Source organism: Acanthopagrus latus, chromosome 15 (genome assembly GCF_904848185.1).
Source record: "Acanthopagrus latus isolate v.2019 chromosome 15, fAcaLat1.1, whole genome shotgun sequence".
Taxonomy (NCBI): Eukaryota; Metazoa; Chordata; class Actinopteri; order Spariformes; family Sparidae; genus Acanthopagrus; species Acanthopagrus latus.
In genome coordinates this window covers 1,203,059-1,219,468 of record NC_051053.1, presented here as the reverse complement: position 1 = coordinate 1,219,468, position 16,410 = coordinate 1,203,059, and the positions used below count along the sequence as shown (strand labels likewise).

The window sequence follows — 16,410 nt, the reverse complement described above, 5'->3', positions numbered from 1 at the left end:
CACATAAAACTATTGAACGTTTTATTGAACTCTATTGAACTTTTCTTATTGCTATCAATGACGTGCCTATCATAGATACATACTGCTCCTGCTTTATCGCCCAGGCCTATAATCCTTCCTGATCACGATCCTACACACAGGCTCCTCGCTGCCTTTAAACTGCATCACACGAGGGTTGGATAACAATAACTCCTATCAACATGTGAATAAAAGCATCAGCTCTCAGTCTGATACATCCGTTAGCTGTAATCACATGACAGTATTAGTATGAGAACTCACCAACAAGTCACTGGAACCTGCGTGCATGTATTTGTCCATGAAATCCAGAATGGTGAGCCAGAGGGCTGCAAAGGTTGGCAGGGACAGCAGAGGAGAGAGGTGCTGGAGGAAAACCTGGACAGATGGACAGCAACCAAACATCAACACAGCTGAACGATGAGCTCAGCTGAATTTGGAAACCTGCTGGTTTGTGGTTGTTAAATGGTTACATAGACAAGATCCCCGCTGAGTAAACTCATGACATGGGCCAGGAAAATTAGGCCTTTTATTGGTCCAGGTTCAAAGTTTTGCCCACTATTCCTAATGGCCTGTTAACAAGGCACAGGGTCTTTAAATTTAAAGAGCTCTTGTCCAAACAGCTGTACTGTTGTATTGCCTATTCCATTTTAAAGAGTTATTTTCTGGCTCATTGAGCTACAGTACTTTTCATAGTTGTGTTGTGCAGTGTAAGATGGCAACAGACGAGTCAGATGTGATCCATATGTTCTCACTTCTAAATCAGTTGGCAAGACTGCAGGCTTCCATTTTGAAGACAGTGGCTGTGTGTCCACACATGTTGCATTGTGAAGATCCTTCAAATTATTAATCGTAAAAAGGCAACACAGCCATTTCCCACACAGAGCTACGAGAAGCAGATGTTAACACTTTCACGTGTCGATGTTAGGGTGTGTTGCTGTCAAACCTTTGACAAGAGTGTGCAGGCTCTCATTCTGGTCTCTTCCATACCGCCCACATCTGCTGGGCTGATGTTGTCAAGCAGCTTAGTCAGAAGAGGGAAAAGAACCTGGAAACACACATACACAAACACATACACACACAAGCTGTTTTGAAATCGGTGAAAATGACTGATTTGAAGATGAACAGTATAACCAGCCGTGGGGTTAGGTGATTAAATGACCTGGTTTATAATATCCAATCTCATTAGCACATTCTATCAACCCTGTTCTGTGTAATATAACACACTTGTAGCTTCTCCTCTCCTTTCTCACCTTATTGAAGCAGGATTCCCACTCAGTTGCATCAAGTGTCTGAAGGTCGTGGACCAGCAGTGCCCTCTGGAGGTACGTGAGGGCCTGCATACGAACCTGCCGTCTGGCATCACAGCATAGCCAAGCAATCCCTGGAGCGACAACAAGCCAGACATGAGATGTAGTTGAGATTCAAAGTGACCTATAGCTGTTGTACTGGGTTGAACAAAGAGGCTGAAGCGAACTAGCTCTCTCTCTCTCTCTCTCTCTCTCTCTCTCTCTCTCTCTCTCTCTCTCTCTCTCTCTATATATATATATATATATATATATATATATATATATATATATATATATATATATATATATATATATATATATATATATAAACACACACACACACATAAACATATATACACGGGGCGGCTGTAGCCTAGACTGGTGATCAGAGGGTCACTAGTTCAAATCCCGGCTCCCCTGGGTGGAACTGAGCTACATGTCGAAGTATCTTATTCCAAAATTGCTCCTGATGTGCAGATCAGTAAGGCTCCTGCGATGAGCAGGATGTACCCTGGCCTTCGCCCTGGATTTGGCCCCAGTAAGCCCTGCAGCCCCTTAGGGAGAAATGGCAACATCCTGCGACCCTCATGGATAAGCGGAAAGACAACGCAACGAAACATATATACAAAACTTGAGCAGAAGAAAAAAGTCTGGATGAGAAAATGTTTGGAGAGATGTGGAAATCATAGGCTGTCTATTCAGTGAGAACAAGTGGTCAGATTTTATCTGTCAGACTTAATATACATTAACATTCGTATGCTAGCTAACAGAAGCCTCTCAGTGGCTGTTGTCAAAGTACTGAGGTAATGAAAGATTTTGTCTCCTAGATATCACATATGTTGGATATTTGTCAAGGCAGCCCTGATAAGTCTGGATCAGGAGCAGGGCTTGAGAGTGGAGCAGAGCGCAGAGCGGGTTTTAATCCAAAGGCCAGAGCGATGGTTCCGTTTCACTCCAGTTCTGTTCCGATACCGCTGGCAGTACAAGGCCATCCACTGGCTCAAACAGACAGAACACAGAAAGAGGACGAGGTGACAGCCCAAAACAATCTACTGTTCTTTACAAACTGAAAAGGGTTTCAATCGACAGGCTCTCTCCAGCAACAGAGCCCCTGCACATCAGTTTAGGCCACATCAGGCAGTGTGTCCCAAGTGGAAACCGTCAGGAATTGCTCCCTCTTTTAAATTTGAGTGAGCGTGGAGCGATTTCACCGGAGCTGAATGAAATTTTAGGTGAGCGGAGAGCGCTCTTTGAGTGGAGCTGTCTGGTATAACTTTGAGCGATGGAGCGAAGGAGTGAACGCCCATGTAAGCGGGGAGTGGAAATTCTCTCCGCTCCCTGCTGGGCCAACCTTCAGCACTGACAAAACTCCTGCACTACATTTGTCTTCAGACTGCTGGGAGGAACAAATCAGTGTTACATCATATTCTACTACTGTAGTGCGAGTCTGGCCTAAGTGAGGCCAAGTCCACCAGAGGACTGAGGCAGGTGTACAATGCAAAAGAAGTGAAGAACCGTACGTTGAACACAGACCCTGTCACCACAAATGTATCAGTACTGGCCTGTATACCAGTTGTGTTTTGATGAAATCAGAACCTGTTCACGGGCTGCTAGTCTGTGTCTGCTGTGCTCCTCTGAGCCCTCACGTGACATTCAGCAGGTTTTGAGCCATCATCAAATACTCTTACCTTCATGTGATTTTGTATAATATGATTTACAATTTAGACAGTTCATCATAAAGATGTATCATGTACGTCTGAGAAATATCAGCTTTATTTCCATCGTCTCTCTGCTCAGTATTGTGATGAAGGCCTACCTTGCAGCAGCGGGCACCAACAGCTGCTCCATAGAGTCTGGGAGTCGGCCTCAATCTTCCTGCTCGCAGCCTCTAAATGGCGCTGCTCTTCTGCCCAGGAGCTGTAGATGCTTGCAGCCCGGGTATGCAGTGTGTGCATCAGATCTAACAGCTACACCATCAAACACATCAACACCAATGTTAACAACAACAGGATGTATGGGCTTAGATCTACAGTATAAGCATAAATGTCAGGTGTGGAACGATGAAACGGTGACATGTGAAGTCAAGTGAATACTGAACGTACATGGTCATGTTCTGAAGTTTGAACACTACAAGAAACGAAGTACTGAGTCAATGAGTCCTGTATAAGTCTGTCTCTTACCAGCACATCATACTGTATATTCACTTTATACGTCTTATGACAATTTAAAGTGTATGCTTAAAATAAAAAACAGCACTCTTTTAAAAACTTGATAATGTCTTTAAAAACCCACTTTAAATCCATGTTAGTTAGTAATTTACATTAAAACGAGGGTGATGAGACGACATACAGAGTTTATTTAACACCACTAGTAAACATAAAGACTCTCTCAACCAGATGACACACTGAATTTATCAGGCAGAGTGAAGCTTGGTGTGTGAGTGGAAAGGAAAAACAAAGGATTCACACGTTTCCCTACAACACAGACAAAAGGAAAACACTGCTGTAGTATTATTATGATGACCTCCGAGAGATGCTGATACTAACATGTACTGTAGATCTCCTGCTAATTTAATCTCTTCATTTATTTCAATAGGACATTTAGCCTAATTGCAATTTTACACCCAAAAGGCCAAAGAAGATGATGAGCAACATAACTGTGACACTGAGTCAACCTTTAAATACTAATAGTGTAAAAACATTTTCAGAAATATACTCAGCTGCCTTATTTCAGCTGAAATAAGAGTATTAGGGAGTGAGACAAGATGATGGATACTTCTATATTGTCTGTGCGTTAAGGGCAAAGCTGGGTGAGTGGTCAGACTAGCCTCACATTAAGAAGAGGTTGTGTAGTGAAGCTCATTCATAACACACTTCATCGGGTTGTTGTCTCTGGATAAAACGTGTTTGGTGTGTTGGGATGAGTTCTTGATGTGATTAATTAATTCATTTATTTATTAAATAGTTACTCATGTTGACATTGATACTTCTTTTTTTGTTTGCTGTAAATAGACTTATTTCTTTCTTTGACCAGTATATTACTGTAGTAACTACTAACATACATTGTCTTAAGATATGAAACATATTTCAGTATGTTGATTGATTTTTAAATAGTAAAAGTCTGTGATATGTTCTTTAATATGCTATGACAATGGAAAATATATTATTTCATTTTCATTTTGAACACTGACATTGAAAAGGAAGCTTGGATGTAAAGTCAAGCCTGACGTCAAATACATCACTGGTGATATGCTGTGTGTGACAATAATGATCAGCTGATGGGACAATGTGCTCAACAAAAACTGTTGAAAACTCTGCTTAATAATAACAGCAGCAGGATAATTCTACAGTGTTATTATCCGTCAATCTTACATTCCCAACCAAACTAAACCACAGCACAAACACATGATGAGCAGGATAGTATTAGGAGGGGTGTAATGTTTCAACTGTGTTCCATATGACAAGCGTAGGTAAAGGCTCACTGGGCAACATTTTTGTAATAGTCATTCAAGTCACCGTCTGAATTTACACCCGTCCTAAATGTCCCTTTGTCAGCCAACACCATGGTTCCCCAAGAACATCCTGATGCCACAATCCTAGCCGTGGGGGTGAAGGTGGGGGGACAAGATGCTTTTGGAATAGTGGGACAGCCGGGTTCCAATCAAACGGTAAAAGGGTAAAGAGTGCTGTTGTACTTACATCCTGACTAACCTGTAATGACACCGTGTGGTAGCTGGCCGGGACACCCTCATCCTCCTCGTCATCGCTGTGGGAACGTGATGGACGCTGGCTGGATGCCCGGCTGCCACCGCGCCTCGTGCCACCTCCACCCTCCTTCTCCCTTCCACCTGCCTTCTTCCTAAGCCTATACTTGGAGGAATCGTACTTGTGGCTCTTCTTCTTGTCGTGGTTGCGGTAACCTGAGGATAATAATTTAAAAATTATACAAAAAAGATATACAAAGAAAAAAAGAACTAAAACTAGATGCACTTCTAAAGTGTATCACAGAGTGTGGATGAGTTCACTTGTTAACCTATGGTGTTCTCAAAAACATGTAATGGACTTTTGGTCTGTTGGTTGAAAAGAGAGCACGAGTGGCACTATTGCTTCTCTTCGACTGAACTCTCAACTGAACAGCTTTAAAGCCTGAGATGTTTTGCCTCAGCGTGTACAACAGAGTGGTACAACTGTTTGGTCAGTGCATTATATTTCCTGTACAAATAACCATCTTCAAAGTAGGTAAAACACCACTGTCAACATGTGTCACTGAGTACATGCTTTGTACACATTGTCATAAAGAAATCTTCATAAATACTTTGAATCTTTAACATGTCATCTGTAGTAAATGCTAAATGTGATAAACTGGTAGCTTTGTTTAGCTGTAATGTGCATGACTCCAGAGTCTAAAAATAAGAGACACAATTGAGCTCACCACAGGATAAACCCTTTGATTGAGGTAATGACAAGGCAACTTTTACATTTGCAACTTAACAGGAGCTGAGTTTTTTTTTTCTTTTTCTAGTTGTTCATTCATGAATCAATTGTACTTTCTGTCTGAGCTGAGCATTACAGCCACACAGGCAGCATACTTTTATACTTGTGTTTCTGTTTAAGTGGTGCTGTTTCATAGTTGGAAATACAACAGTTTAAGTGATGGTTGATGAGACGGTTGGGCAACAGCCCTTCTTCTGGTCTTCTTAACCAACAAATATCTGTAGGAGTCTCCCATAGCCAGACCTATCTCCATAGTGCTGTATCAGCACTAAACAAAGGTTTGGCTAAACCAATTCTTGGAAAAATGCTCTGGCTTGTTTGTACTTCTTAAAACCATAATCATATTGGGTAGGGCTAAACCCAGAATGGAGAGTTGGTGCCCAGGTCTGTAAATGTGTTTGCACGTGGGGAGGCGCATTGAAAATCTCTTTAGCAGAAAGGTAATTGCTTGGTATGCTGTGTTACTCAGATTATTGATGGTGTTGTTTCCTGTACAGGGATTTTAAAAAAAGTAACACACAGGAAGAGGTAGGGAGATACTATCATTAATATGACTGAAGCTCTTTAGAAAATAAATAGGCCACCAGCTATTCCAAAGCACAAGTGCACTGCTGCCATTTCTCAACCTTAATTCCTGTCTTACTGCAGACCAGACTCCGCACAAGGACAATGACAAAAGGGGAATCTTGAGGGGCAGATGACAAGCAGGATCAAGCACAGACAGAGGAAGAGGAAGAGGAAGAGGAATGTAGGGCAGGACACTGCGGTGCCAACATGAAAAAGGACAAAAAGCAAAGCAGACTGATGGCCCTTACATGGTGGCTATTAAAACCTGTCAAGTTGTATGGTTGTTTGGTATGTCTCCATCTGACACTGGAGTTTGAAGGTTTAAGTAGATATCAAATCACTCTGGTCTGAATCAAACATTCCTACATGCTGCCACAACAGTCTTAACAGAGTTGTGAGGGCAAATATAGAACAACTATTATGAGGATGCTAGAGAGAATGATAGATTTCTATTTCTAATATTTGGTCAATATACTTCTTATCTGTCCAAAGAGTTAAAGGCCTAAGAGGGTTAAATCAGGTGTTTATACATGAAGATAAAAAATATAACAGACCTGAAGTGTAAAAAGATGGGTTGCAGCGAGGTATGTATAGCACACACAGGCACACAATAGCAACTAACTGCTGAGGAGAGGTAGAAGGATTAGTTCATGTAGATTAGGCATGAAAAACTAAAATAAGCTCATCCATCACATGAAAACAGAGATTACAGACAGGCCTGTTGCAACTTCATGGTTATCAACACCAGAATCCTCAAAACAAGTGAAAGGTTTAGAGGTCTCAGTGAGACACAGATAGTCCTCTATAATGCAAACCTTTGGAAGATTGCACATCCAGTCATTTAACAAAGAGCGCCTGCCATTTTTGTTATACACATTGACCTCTGAGCACTTTCAGGTTTTTTTGGTCAATATATTTTCACTATGTCCAGACCTCAGTCTAGATGTTGACATAGGTCAGCAAGTCAATCATGACCCCACCCAGGACAGTTCTTATGAAAATTCCCATATATTATGTCAGTTAACGATTCAGTTTTAAAGTGAATAAAACTGATAAATTCTTGTGTTGATAATTGTGATTTTGAATACACAGCAGCATATCAGGTTTATGTCCATGATGTTAATATTTAAGTCATGGCTAAGTTAACTGCAGGAGAAAGTGAGAGCATGTTGAGAGAGTTCATGCATTAACATTACACATGAGAATGTGCTGTCAGCTCCTAAATTACAGAAACATATTTTTCCAACTACACAACATCTCCAACGATTGTAAATGTACTTACAAAAATATGCTTCAGTCCATGTGTGTCTGTGCCAGTTTGACACAAAACACGTACGGACAGAGATGTCATGATGCAGTCAGAAATCTAAACTGCAATGACCATGAATGTTGTTTTAAATACATAGGCCTACATCTACACTCTTGTTCTTTCACTACAGCACGTTTAATAATGAAAGACGAAACTAAAGCATTTTATTAAGTGGATCTGGATAAAAAGATCAGGATCCAGGATTTTTTTTCACATTAAAAGTATCTGTTCTACTGAGTGCCAATCCATTATTGATTTATTATTTATTTATTGATTAAATGTTATGTTGTTGGCATCAATCACTCGGGACCCCTTACCTTGAATAGAAAATCAGATGCAGACCTTTGAATAAGAAGTGTGAGAACCCTGTGACTTTTCAAATCTGGTCCTATAAATTCTAAAATGTATTTCAATGTCTCACCTCCATTGAGGCTGGCCTCCACAAACACTCGTATAGCTTTAACACACAGCTCAAAGTTGTCAGGGGTGACGTGGGCAGCATCACGAACGATGAAAGAGAGTGTTTCCACACACTTGATGAGAGACTTGGTGTCATGTTGGCCAAGATCCTGACCCAGTGTCAGACTGTACTGGTTGACCAGTGGGTGATTCAGCTGAGCTTTAGAGCTGACTGGTGGGGTCTTACTCGATTCAAGGTCATCTTTCCCAACCTGGAAAAAAACAGAAACCAAGGAATTTAAATATGCATCAGAATTTGACCACACATCAGTGAAATCTTTACGTTGGAGGTATCCGGGGGCAGCAGTAGCTCAGTTGGTAGAGACTTGGCTTGGGGGGTGGCCGGTTCAAGTCCAGCCGCAAGTCCAGCTGCAGACCACAATATGGAAGGTTACAGACTAGCAGCTGAAGAGGTGCTCACTTCCTGGGTTACTGCCGAGCAAGGCGCCAAAACCCCCATGAGCTCAAAAAATGTATTCTTATCACAGTGGTTTGATGTCATACTAAGCATATGGTATGTGAGGACATGTTTGTGTGTAGGCATGTGTGTGCTGACCACGAGCCATCCACTGCTTGCTACATCCACGTCTGTTGTGGAGCGAGGGATCCGGGTCTTGCTGTGCTCAGTGTAGACCTCTGAGTCAGATGTGTAGCCGCGGTCTACATTCACTTCACTTGGATGATGAGGAGACAGCTCACTGTCTGACTGGGCTCCTGGGCACACAAATACATCATCACTGATCTTCATTCTCTGCCACTGTTTACATGCTTGACTTTTTTGCATACCTAAGGCTCATGTTGTATCACTGTTTGGTTTGAATAATACAAACTGGATGAAATTATTTTAAGAACACTCATTACAATACCACTTTTTATTTAGTGTGTTCATCAACTAGTAATTGGAGGATAGGAGAGGTGTGCATTCACCATCATATCATATCAACAACACTATCAGAGACCATCTGCAAGCTTTTACATCAGCGCTGTCAACCAATATGAAATGGAGATTGGACTGAATATATGCCCATCAGTGTAAAACCACAAGTCACAATCACAATCACAAGGCTAGTCTGGATGCTGAGACCAATACCGAACCTGTGTCATTGTCAGTAGTGGTGGAGGTGAGCTGGAAAGAGACAGGAGGTTTCACTCCGGCTCCAATACACTCCAGCAGGGAGAAGAGTGTGTACCAGTCGTCTGTACAGTGGATGTTGGCTGCATTAGTCTTCAGCAGCTCATGAAGGCCATAGGCCACCTCCCTGCTGACCCGGGACAAGACGTGAGGTTTCATCATGAGCAAGAGACGCAGAGAGAGGAGAACCTGTGTGTGCACAGGGGGAGACAAGACGCTCTTACTTCAGTGGACCTTTAAATACTGAACATCCATTCAATTCTACCATCACTAAAATGGATCTCAAAGCACTTTACATCACTGGTCACATCACCCGTTCACAGATATAGTCATACACTGATGCTGCCGTGCAAGGTGCCCACTGCTCATCAGGAGTAATTTGGGGTTAAGTACCTTGATGGTGCAAGCACCAGGACTGATTCTTGTAAAGGATGTAACTCCACAAGTGATGTGGACAAACTACATGCTCCACAGTCAGTCACTCGTTGCCAAAGACATGAGCTCTGAAATGTCATACTTTGCAAATGTGTCACTTTTATGCTGTGCAGCTGCAGGACAAAAGCACACTGTTCTACCTGTTGGCACACATGTTGGAGCCACTCTAAAGTCATCAGCCTGGGAAACACTCTCTGAGGAAGACTTCGATGAAGGACAAGACATAGATACATATTACATTCAAAAAACATACCAGGAAGAGGGTCAGCACATTGAACCACCACAACCAATACACACACAGACCTGCTAAACTTGAGAAAATACGTTTACCACAATAGTGTTCACATGCTTTCAACCCACTCCACCTTGAGTTTTTAGTTTCATTTAGATAAAGTTATCAGCGGGCTTACTGTATTTTTTTTTATATAATGCATCCGTAATGATTTTATTCATGGCACAGAAATAGCACTTGTAACACATGGGTCTGTTGAACTGTACACTAATTAGCAGCTTAATTTAAATAGAGTCAGTGTGCTATGTCTCCCTCAGTGGAAGAGCTGTGCAGAGAGTGTGACAGAGAAGAGACATACACTGGTATAGCTTTATAGCAGACACATGTTATATGGCTCAACTTCAAACTATATCGATATAAATGTGTGTCTGAAACTTTATCGCATTTAAAAATATATCAGTATATCTTAAAGAAGTGGAGATTTTGGCCAGCCCTTGGGAGAGGGTAACATTTTCAGCATGCAGGATGCTAGCTTGGAGGTTGTTGTTTCCTGCGGAGACAATCCCACACAGACAGCAGAAGGAACAGGGGAATGCTGACTGTAATAGGCGCCCTAATGACAGGCTTCTACAGTCTTCTTTCACCAAGTCATACCACAGATATAAGAGAATCACTTTCACTTCCACATATACATTTTAAGATAAAACATGATTACATGAGTCTGTTGGAACTACTTCTCTAATATAAAATATATGTAGTGGAATGCCCTTGCTGCACCTCTCTGTCAGCTAATGCATCCTCAGCCTGAAGATGATTTAATGTACATTAATATGAGTTTGAGTGGACATTCACTTAAAAAAGTCCATGTGCTATTCAAAGTAATTGACAAGACACATGGCGTTGGACCAAAGCACATCCACTGTTTGGACTAATGCTGACCTGACAGGATTGTCTCAGCCTGTGACATCAGAGTGTGTGTGTGTGTGTGTGTGTGTGTGTGTGTGTGTGTGTGTGTGTGTGTGTATGGTGTACCTGAGAGCTAATATCTTCTCGTCGCAGCAGGCGGATTGCGAGTCGAAGGAGTCCCACCACAGCCCTTTCCACCAGGAAGCAGCTCTCATTGGTGTGGACACAGAGGTGGTACAGGTGATCACGCACCGTCTGCCACACACATGACACACGGTCTCTACACAAACACAGAGGGATGTTGGTTGTGTTCAAAATGACCCAGACAACACACATGATGTACTGTGAAAGTGTTACTGTCAGACTGCCATTCCTACCGGTTCTCCAGAACTATACGCAGCAACATCTCCAAGCAGAAGGCAGCATCCTCCTCATCATACGTCTCTTCATCTGGGGTGACTGATATCAGAGCCTGAGGAGGAGACAATATCGAGTTTGTTTCTGTTTGGGGATATTTATTTGTCATCTTTTTTACTGTCCATGACATTAATGCTATTAAACATATTACATAGATTTATCCATTCTAGCCTACAAGCACCAGCATTGTACTATACCAAATCAATAAACAACACGACAATTCAGAGCTCTGTCTCTGTCTCTCATATATTTATATTGATAAGAAATGTTGAAAGAAATCACCTTCATTAGCTCCTGTAGAGACTCCAGCTGTAGGAATTTACTCTCTGTGATGAGCTTTTCTGGGTCACATTGCTAGGAAGAGAAAAAAAGTAAATCTCAGTGATGCTGACACATTTTGAAACTCAAATAGAAAATGCTCTGAACAGGTAGTATCCTCATTCCCAATCTTGGAGAAACTCCACACTTCATCTGGCCTATTATCCTCTACTAGTGTGGAGGCGGCCTGTTCCAATGATAAAAACTCCATTAAGTCCTTACGCCAGTTCTCCATACTAAAACAATTTGGCTTATGTTGTTTACAGTTCATCAAAATGATCTGTTTAGCTGACATAAAAGCCAGGACAATAATACTTTATACAGTTTTGGGTTTTGCAGTGTCCATAGGTGGCACCTAATATACAGGTTATCGGGCAGCGTTTTATATCTATGTTAAGGACACGTGACAAGCTTTCAATAACATTCAACCAAACCTCTTAACAGGAGGGCAGTACCACAGTAAGTGCATTAGTGTACCCTCCACCTCACAACCATGCCAGCAAGATTTGGATAATGTATTATCAAATGCATTCAGATTGCAAGGTGTAATATAAGCTCTGTGTAATATCTTTATCTGTTAAATTTTGTATCTGACACTTTTATACAACTTTTAAGTGCTCTATCCCATTGTGGGAGGGAAATAGGTACATCCATATCACGTTCCCATTGTAATTTAGTTTGGGAGTTTCTGTCAGGAGCAGCAGAATATAATAATTTATAGATTGCTGACACTGTACCTTTCTTGTTTTCTAAATATGTTTTATTCCTTATCTCTTTGGAGAGTAAAGGTTTCATGACAGATTTGTAGATATTAGAGAAATTCTGTATCGATCAGTCCAAATTGTAATTTTAAGTCATTAAATGGGTTCATTTTGCCATCACTAATTACTTGGCCCAACTGACTTATATTATACTGTTGCCATACTTTATTCTTAAGAGGTTTACCTCCTGTGGTAAACAAGGGATTATTACACAGTGGACATGTTGTAGGCCTGTCACTTTTTATTCGAAATCCGAATATTCGTTCAAAAGTGGGGGGGGGGGGGGGGTTGTTATCTGAATGTAAAGACCTGTTCGAAATCAGTCTATAAGCGCAACAGACCGTTTGAAGTAGTTCGCTTTGTGATCCAGCAGAGGGCGCTCTAAATCACCTTGACCTATTGCACGCCCTATTAACCCTTGACCTATCAATTCAGCTAGTAACATTATGTTGTTGGCTACAAAAATGGAGGATACTGGCGAACAAAGCCGTTCTGAACGGACCATCACGACACCAAAGCATCCGAGAAGTAGTATATAGAAGAGTGTAGGGTTCTACGCAGCAGATGGAAAAGTAACTAACAAAGCTGTTTGTCAACTTTGTACAAAGCAGCTGTCTTACTCTACAGCGACAACAAATCTGTGGACTCCACTGCTAGCTTACAACCTTGTAAGCTAACATTAGCAGATGAGTGTACAACCTCGTCTGATGGACTACTACTCAGCACACTCAACTCAATTTTGACTACATCAGATGAGAGCTGTAAAGCTGGATTAGGGATTATTATTAATTCAGAGGCCGTAGGGGTAAAGTGTACTGACAGGGGAGCATGGTCTGAGAGAATAATGTTATGCATTTTACAATCAACTGCATTGCCAACCAAGGACTGAGAGAGAAGCAAGTAATCAATCCAGGAATATTAGTTATAAATGTGGAAATAAAAAGTGTATTATTGTTTGTCAGCGTTAACAACACGCCAAATATCAGCTAGCGCAAGGGAGTTCTGTACTTCTGTTAAGGCATTTGACAATGCTACGTCTGATGGGAGGGGACACCCAGACCTGTCCAGCAGAGCATTACTGACCAGGTTAATACCCCCACTCAGTAGGTTGGGGGCAAATTCTGACAGCACCAAGTTCAATTTAGATAAAAGGGTATTTTATCCAGTATTAGGAGCATAAACATCAACTAAAGTACATTTTTCATTTTGTAAGAAGCCTTATAAAATTATATATCTCCCATCTTTATCAACCTTTTGCTTTAACAACCTAAATGATATTCTCTTCTCTATCAAGATGATGATGCCTCTAGAGGCTCCGCTACCTGGTGCTGAAAAAACTTGCCGAACCCATCTTTGTCTCAATTCGAGTGATTCTGCTTTGTTAAGATGAGTCTCTTGGAGCATTGCCAAGTCACATGATCAGGATTTCAAATGAGTTATAATTTTATAACTTTTTGTTTTATTTGAAGTTCTCTTTACATTCAAACTAATCAGATTTATATTGTTTGATCCCATAAAACTTCACAATACCTTCTTTGCACACTCTGTACCAACATAGAGGTGTGGAGGAAGGGAGGGACAGTACACTGACTGGGCAAACAAAACCAAGTAAAAATGAAAGTAAAAAATAACAAATAATAAATAATAATAATGCCAAAGGCAAGAAGAGAATATGAAAAACGGTGATAGACTGATTGTCAATCCGTTGTCCATGAACAAAAAAAAAGGCCCTCATGTGTACCAGCAATATCAGCACAAAAACAAAAATGAAATATAGCCGCAAGCGGCAATCTGCGGGTTCTAATCTCTTTCGCCCCAAACCGGCCACCCTGACCCTCGTCCCCCGCAGTCGATGACATCGGCCGCCGTGTTCCTCAAAGATCTGTGCAACACATAACCATGATAAGCCCCAGATTTCTCCAAATTGGTTTTTCAGCTACATGCTAATGACATTATAGCGCCCCCCATGGGTTGAGATCAACATGCTTTGGTAGGCAGATGATGATAGGACAAAGGGTGTGGGAGTTATGGCCAATCATTTCTAAGCCATGGCAAAAATACATGGGTCCCTGGTGGTCATGTTTTTTGAACAATCTGGCTCATTTATAGTAGAAATGTGTCTTTACATCCCCTGAATCCGTATACCAAATTTGGTGTTGATAGAGTCAATCTTTCAAAAGTTCTATTCATTTTACTGTTTTTCAGATTATGCTAATTGGCAAAACATCCAAGTCAGCGGAGCTTTATGTCCAAGAGGCTTTTTTATAGAGCACATGGAGCTGGACTTGTGTGTCAAATTTCAAGCTTTCAAATTTCAGACTTACGGTGTGAGGGGCGTGGCCTTCCCATAATCGCATTTTCAAGCCTCAGTTACAACACCACCATGTGGCTGACTGGGCTCATATTTTATTTTATTTTTTGTCATTTAATTTTTTTTTTTTGTTTTAACATAACTTTACAGACATTTCAAATGTTACAGATATGACATAAATTAATAGCCTGTTTTAGAAAGTAACACATGAGAAACAGATAGGACGAAGAGAAAAAGACAAAACAAACAAACAAAAAAGAAATATCTGAAACACTGATAAAAATAAAACACTCATCTTACAACTTAAAGGCAGCCCCCACCCCTGGCACCCCTCATGCTTCATACACATTCAAAGCATACATAAATACAATTACATGCAATGTAACTATCCTTAAACCATGCCTTACACCCCTCTATGGCGTCACACCCCTTATGTAGTTCACAAAGACTTCCCATATCTGACTCATTGTACTTGGAACATTATTAACCCTAGCAATCATCTTTTCAAAAGCAGCAGTCTCTGTCATGAGTTTTAACCATTCCACAAGTTCGGGTTTATGTGGGCTCTTCCACTTGCGTAGTATGAGCCGAGCAGCAACAACAAAACTAGTTACTGTCACTCGGACCTTTGCTTTGGTAAGGCCTGGTGGCATTAGAGCCTTATCCATTAACAGCCTAATTGTGGGGATTCTGCTAAAGGTCGTTTAAGCCATCCTTCAAGGTTTTTCAGCACCACCTTCCAAAAGGACAGTACCATAGGACAGTCCCGTATAGCTTGGAGGAATGTGCCCAACTCCTTATGATATTTCCAGCATTTACTGTTCAGAGTTAATCCCATTTTAAACAGTTTCAGTGGTGTAAAATAATATCTATGTACGATCTTATAGTGGATGAACTTACTCCTTGCATCCCTTGTAGCCCAACCTACATTTGAGATCACATCCTGCCATACATCTTCACTAATCTCACCACCGAGATCCTTTTGCCCTATTAATCTCAAGCTTTCACACATTTTTGTTTGAAAATTTGACATTTTTCTATAGAACACCGAGGCTAAGTGCGGAGTATGACGATAATTGAGAAATTCTTGAACCTTATTTTCTCCCTCCTCTGCCCATTCTAATCAAAAAGTAGACCTCACACTACTCCTCAACTGTAAATACTTCCAGAAATCCCCTTTGTTTGTTAGATCATATTGTTCTTTAAGGTCCTCAAATGATACAAATGACTGGTCCCTGTAGAGGTCATTGACAACATGTATCCCTTTTGCCAACCATGTACCCCAAGAGCATGTCTTTTTCCCTATACATATTGCAGGGTTATTCCATATCGAAGAAAAACCTTGTTTATACTGTGAAATCCCCAAGGTCTTATGTGCCTATGCCCATGCCCATCGAGAGTGTTGTAAGATTAGGTTTTCTTCTGTGATAATAATTCCACAATATTAAATGGCGCAGCAAGTTCCTTCTCGATCTTAACCCAACTAGGGCTTGACCCATAATCTGTCTAGTGATTTGTTAGCTTGTTCATTACAATGCTGTGATATATAATTCCATGAATTCCAATTCTGTGATATATCTGATCAACCCAGTCTATTTTCAATTTGGCAGCCTCTGAATCAGTCAAGTGGGTCTCCTGTAAGAAAACTATATGGGTTTGTTGCGACTTAATAAATATAATAAACATTTCCTTCTTTTCATTGGATTTTGTAGCCTGTTTACTTTCCAGGAGACTATCCTCACACAATTAGCCATAATTTAATAGAT

At 41.0% G+C, this 16,410-nt stretch overlaps 1 protein-coding gene across 3 annotated transcripts in view; it reads right to left on the bottom strand.

The window, feature by feature from the left end:
- gbf1 (golgi brefeldin A resistant guanine nucleotide exchange factor 1) overlaps positions 1-16,410 on the bottom strand; it is a 138,714-nt gene that overhangs the window by 2,663 nt on the left and 119,641 nt on the right. For 2 of the 3 annotated variants that reach the window (XM_037122997.1, XM_037122998.1), the window contains exons 27-37: positions 11,537-11,608; positions 11,215-11,309; positions 10,964-11,117; positions 9,228-9,453; positions 8,689-8,846; positions 8,095-8,344; positions 5,003-5,223; positions 3,121-3,271; positions 1,269-1,399; positions 962-1,063; positions 280-393 (exon numbers count right to left, since the gene is read on the bottom strand). In XM_037122997.1, the coding sequence (XP_036978892.1) occupies positions 280-393; positions 962-1,063; positions 1,269-1,399; positions 3,121-3,271; positions 5,003-5,223; positions 8,095-8,344; positions 8,689-8,846; positions 9,228-9,453; positions 10,964-11,117; positions 11,215-11,309; positions 11,537-11,608 (1,674 nt within the window). The remainder of the gene's footprint in view (positions 1-279; positions 394-961; positions 1,064-1,268; positions 1,400-3,120; positions 3,272-5,002; positions 5,224-8,094; positions 8,345-8,688; positions 8,847-9,227; positions 9,454-10,963; positions 11,118-11,214; positions 11,310-11,536; positions 11,609-16,410) is intronic. The other variant, XM_037122999.1, reaches the window with a different exon arrangement.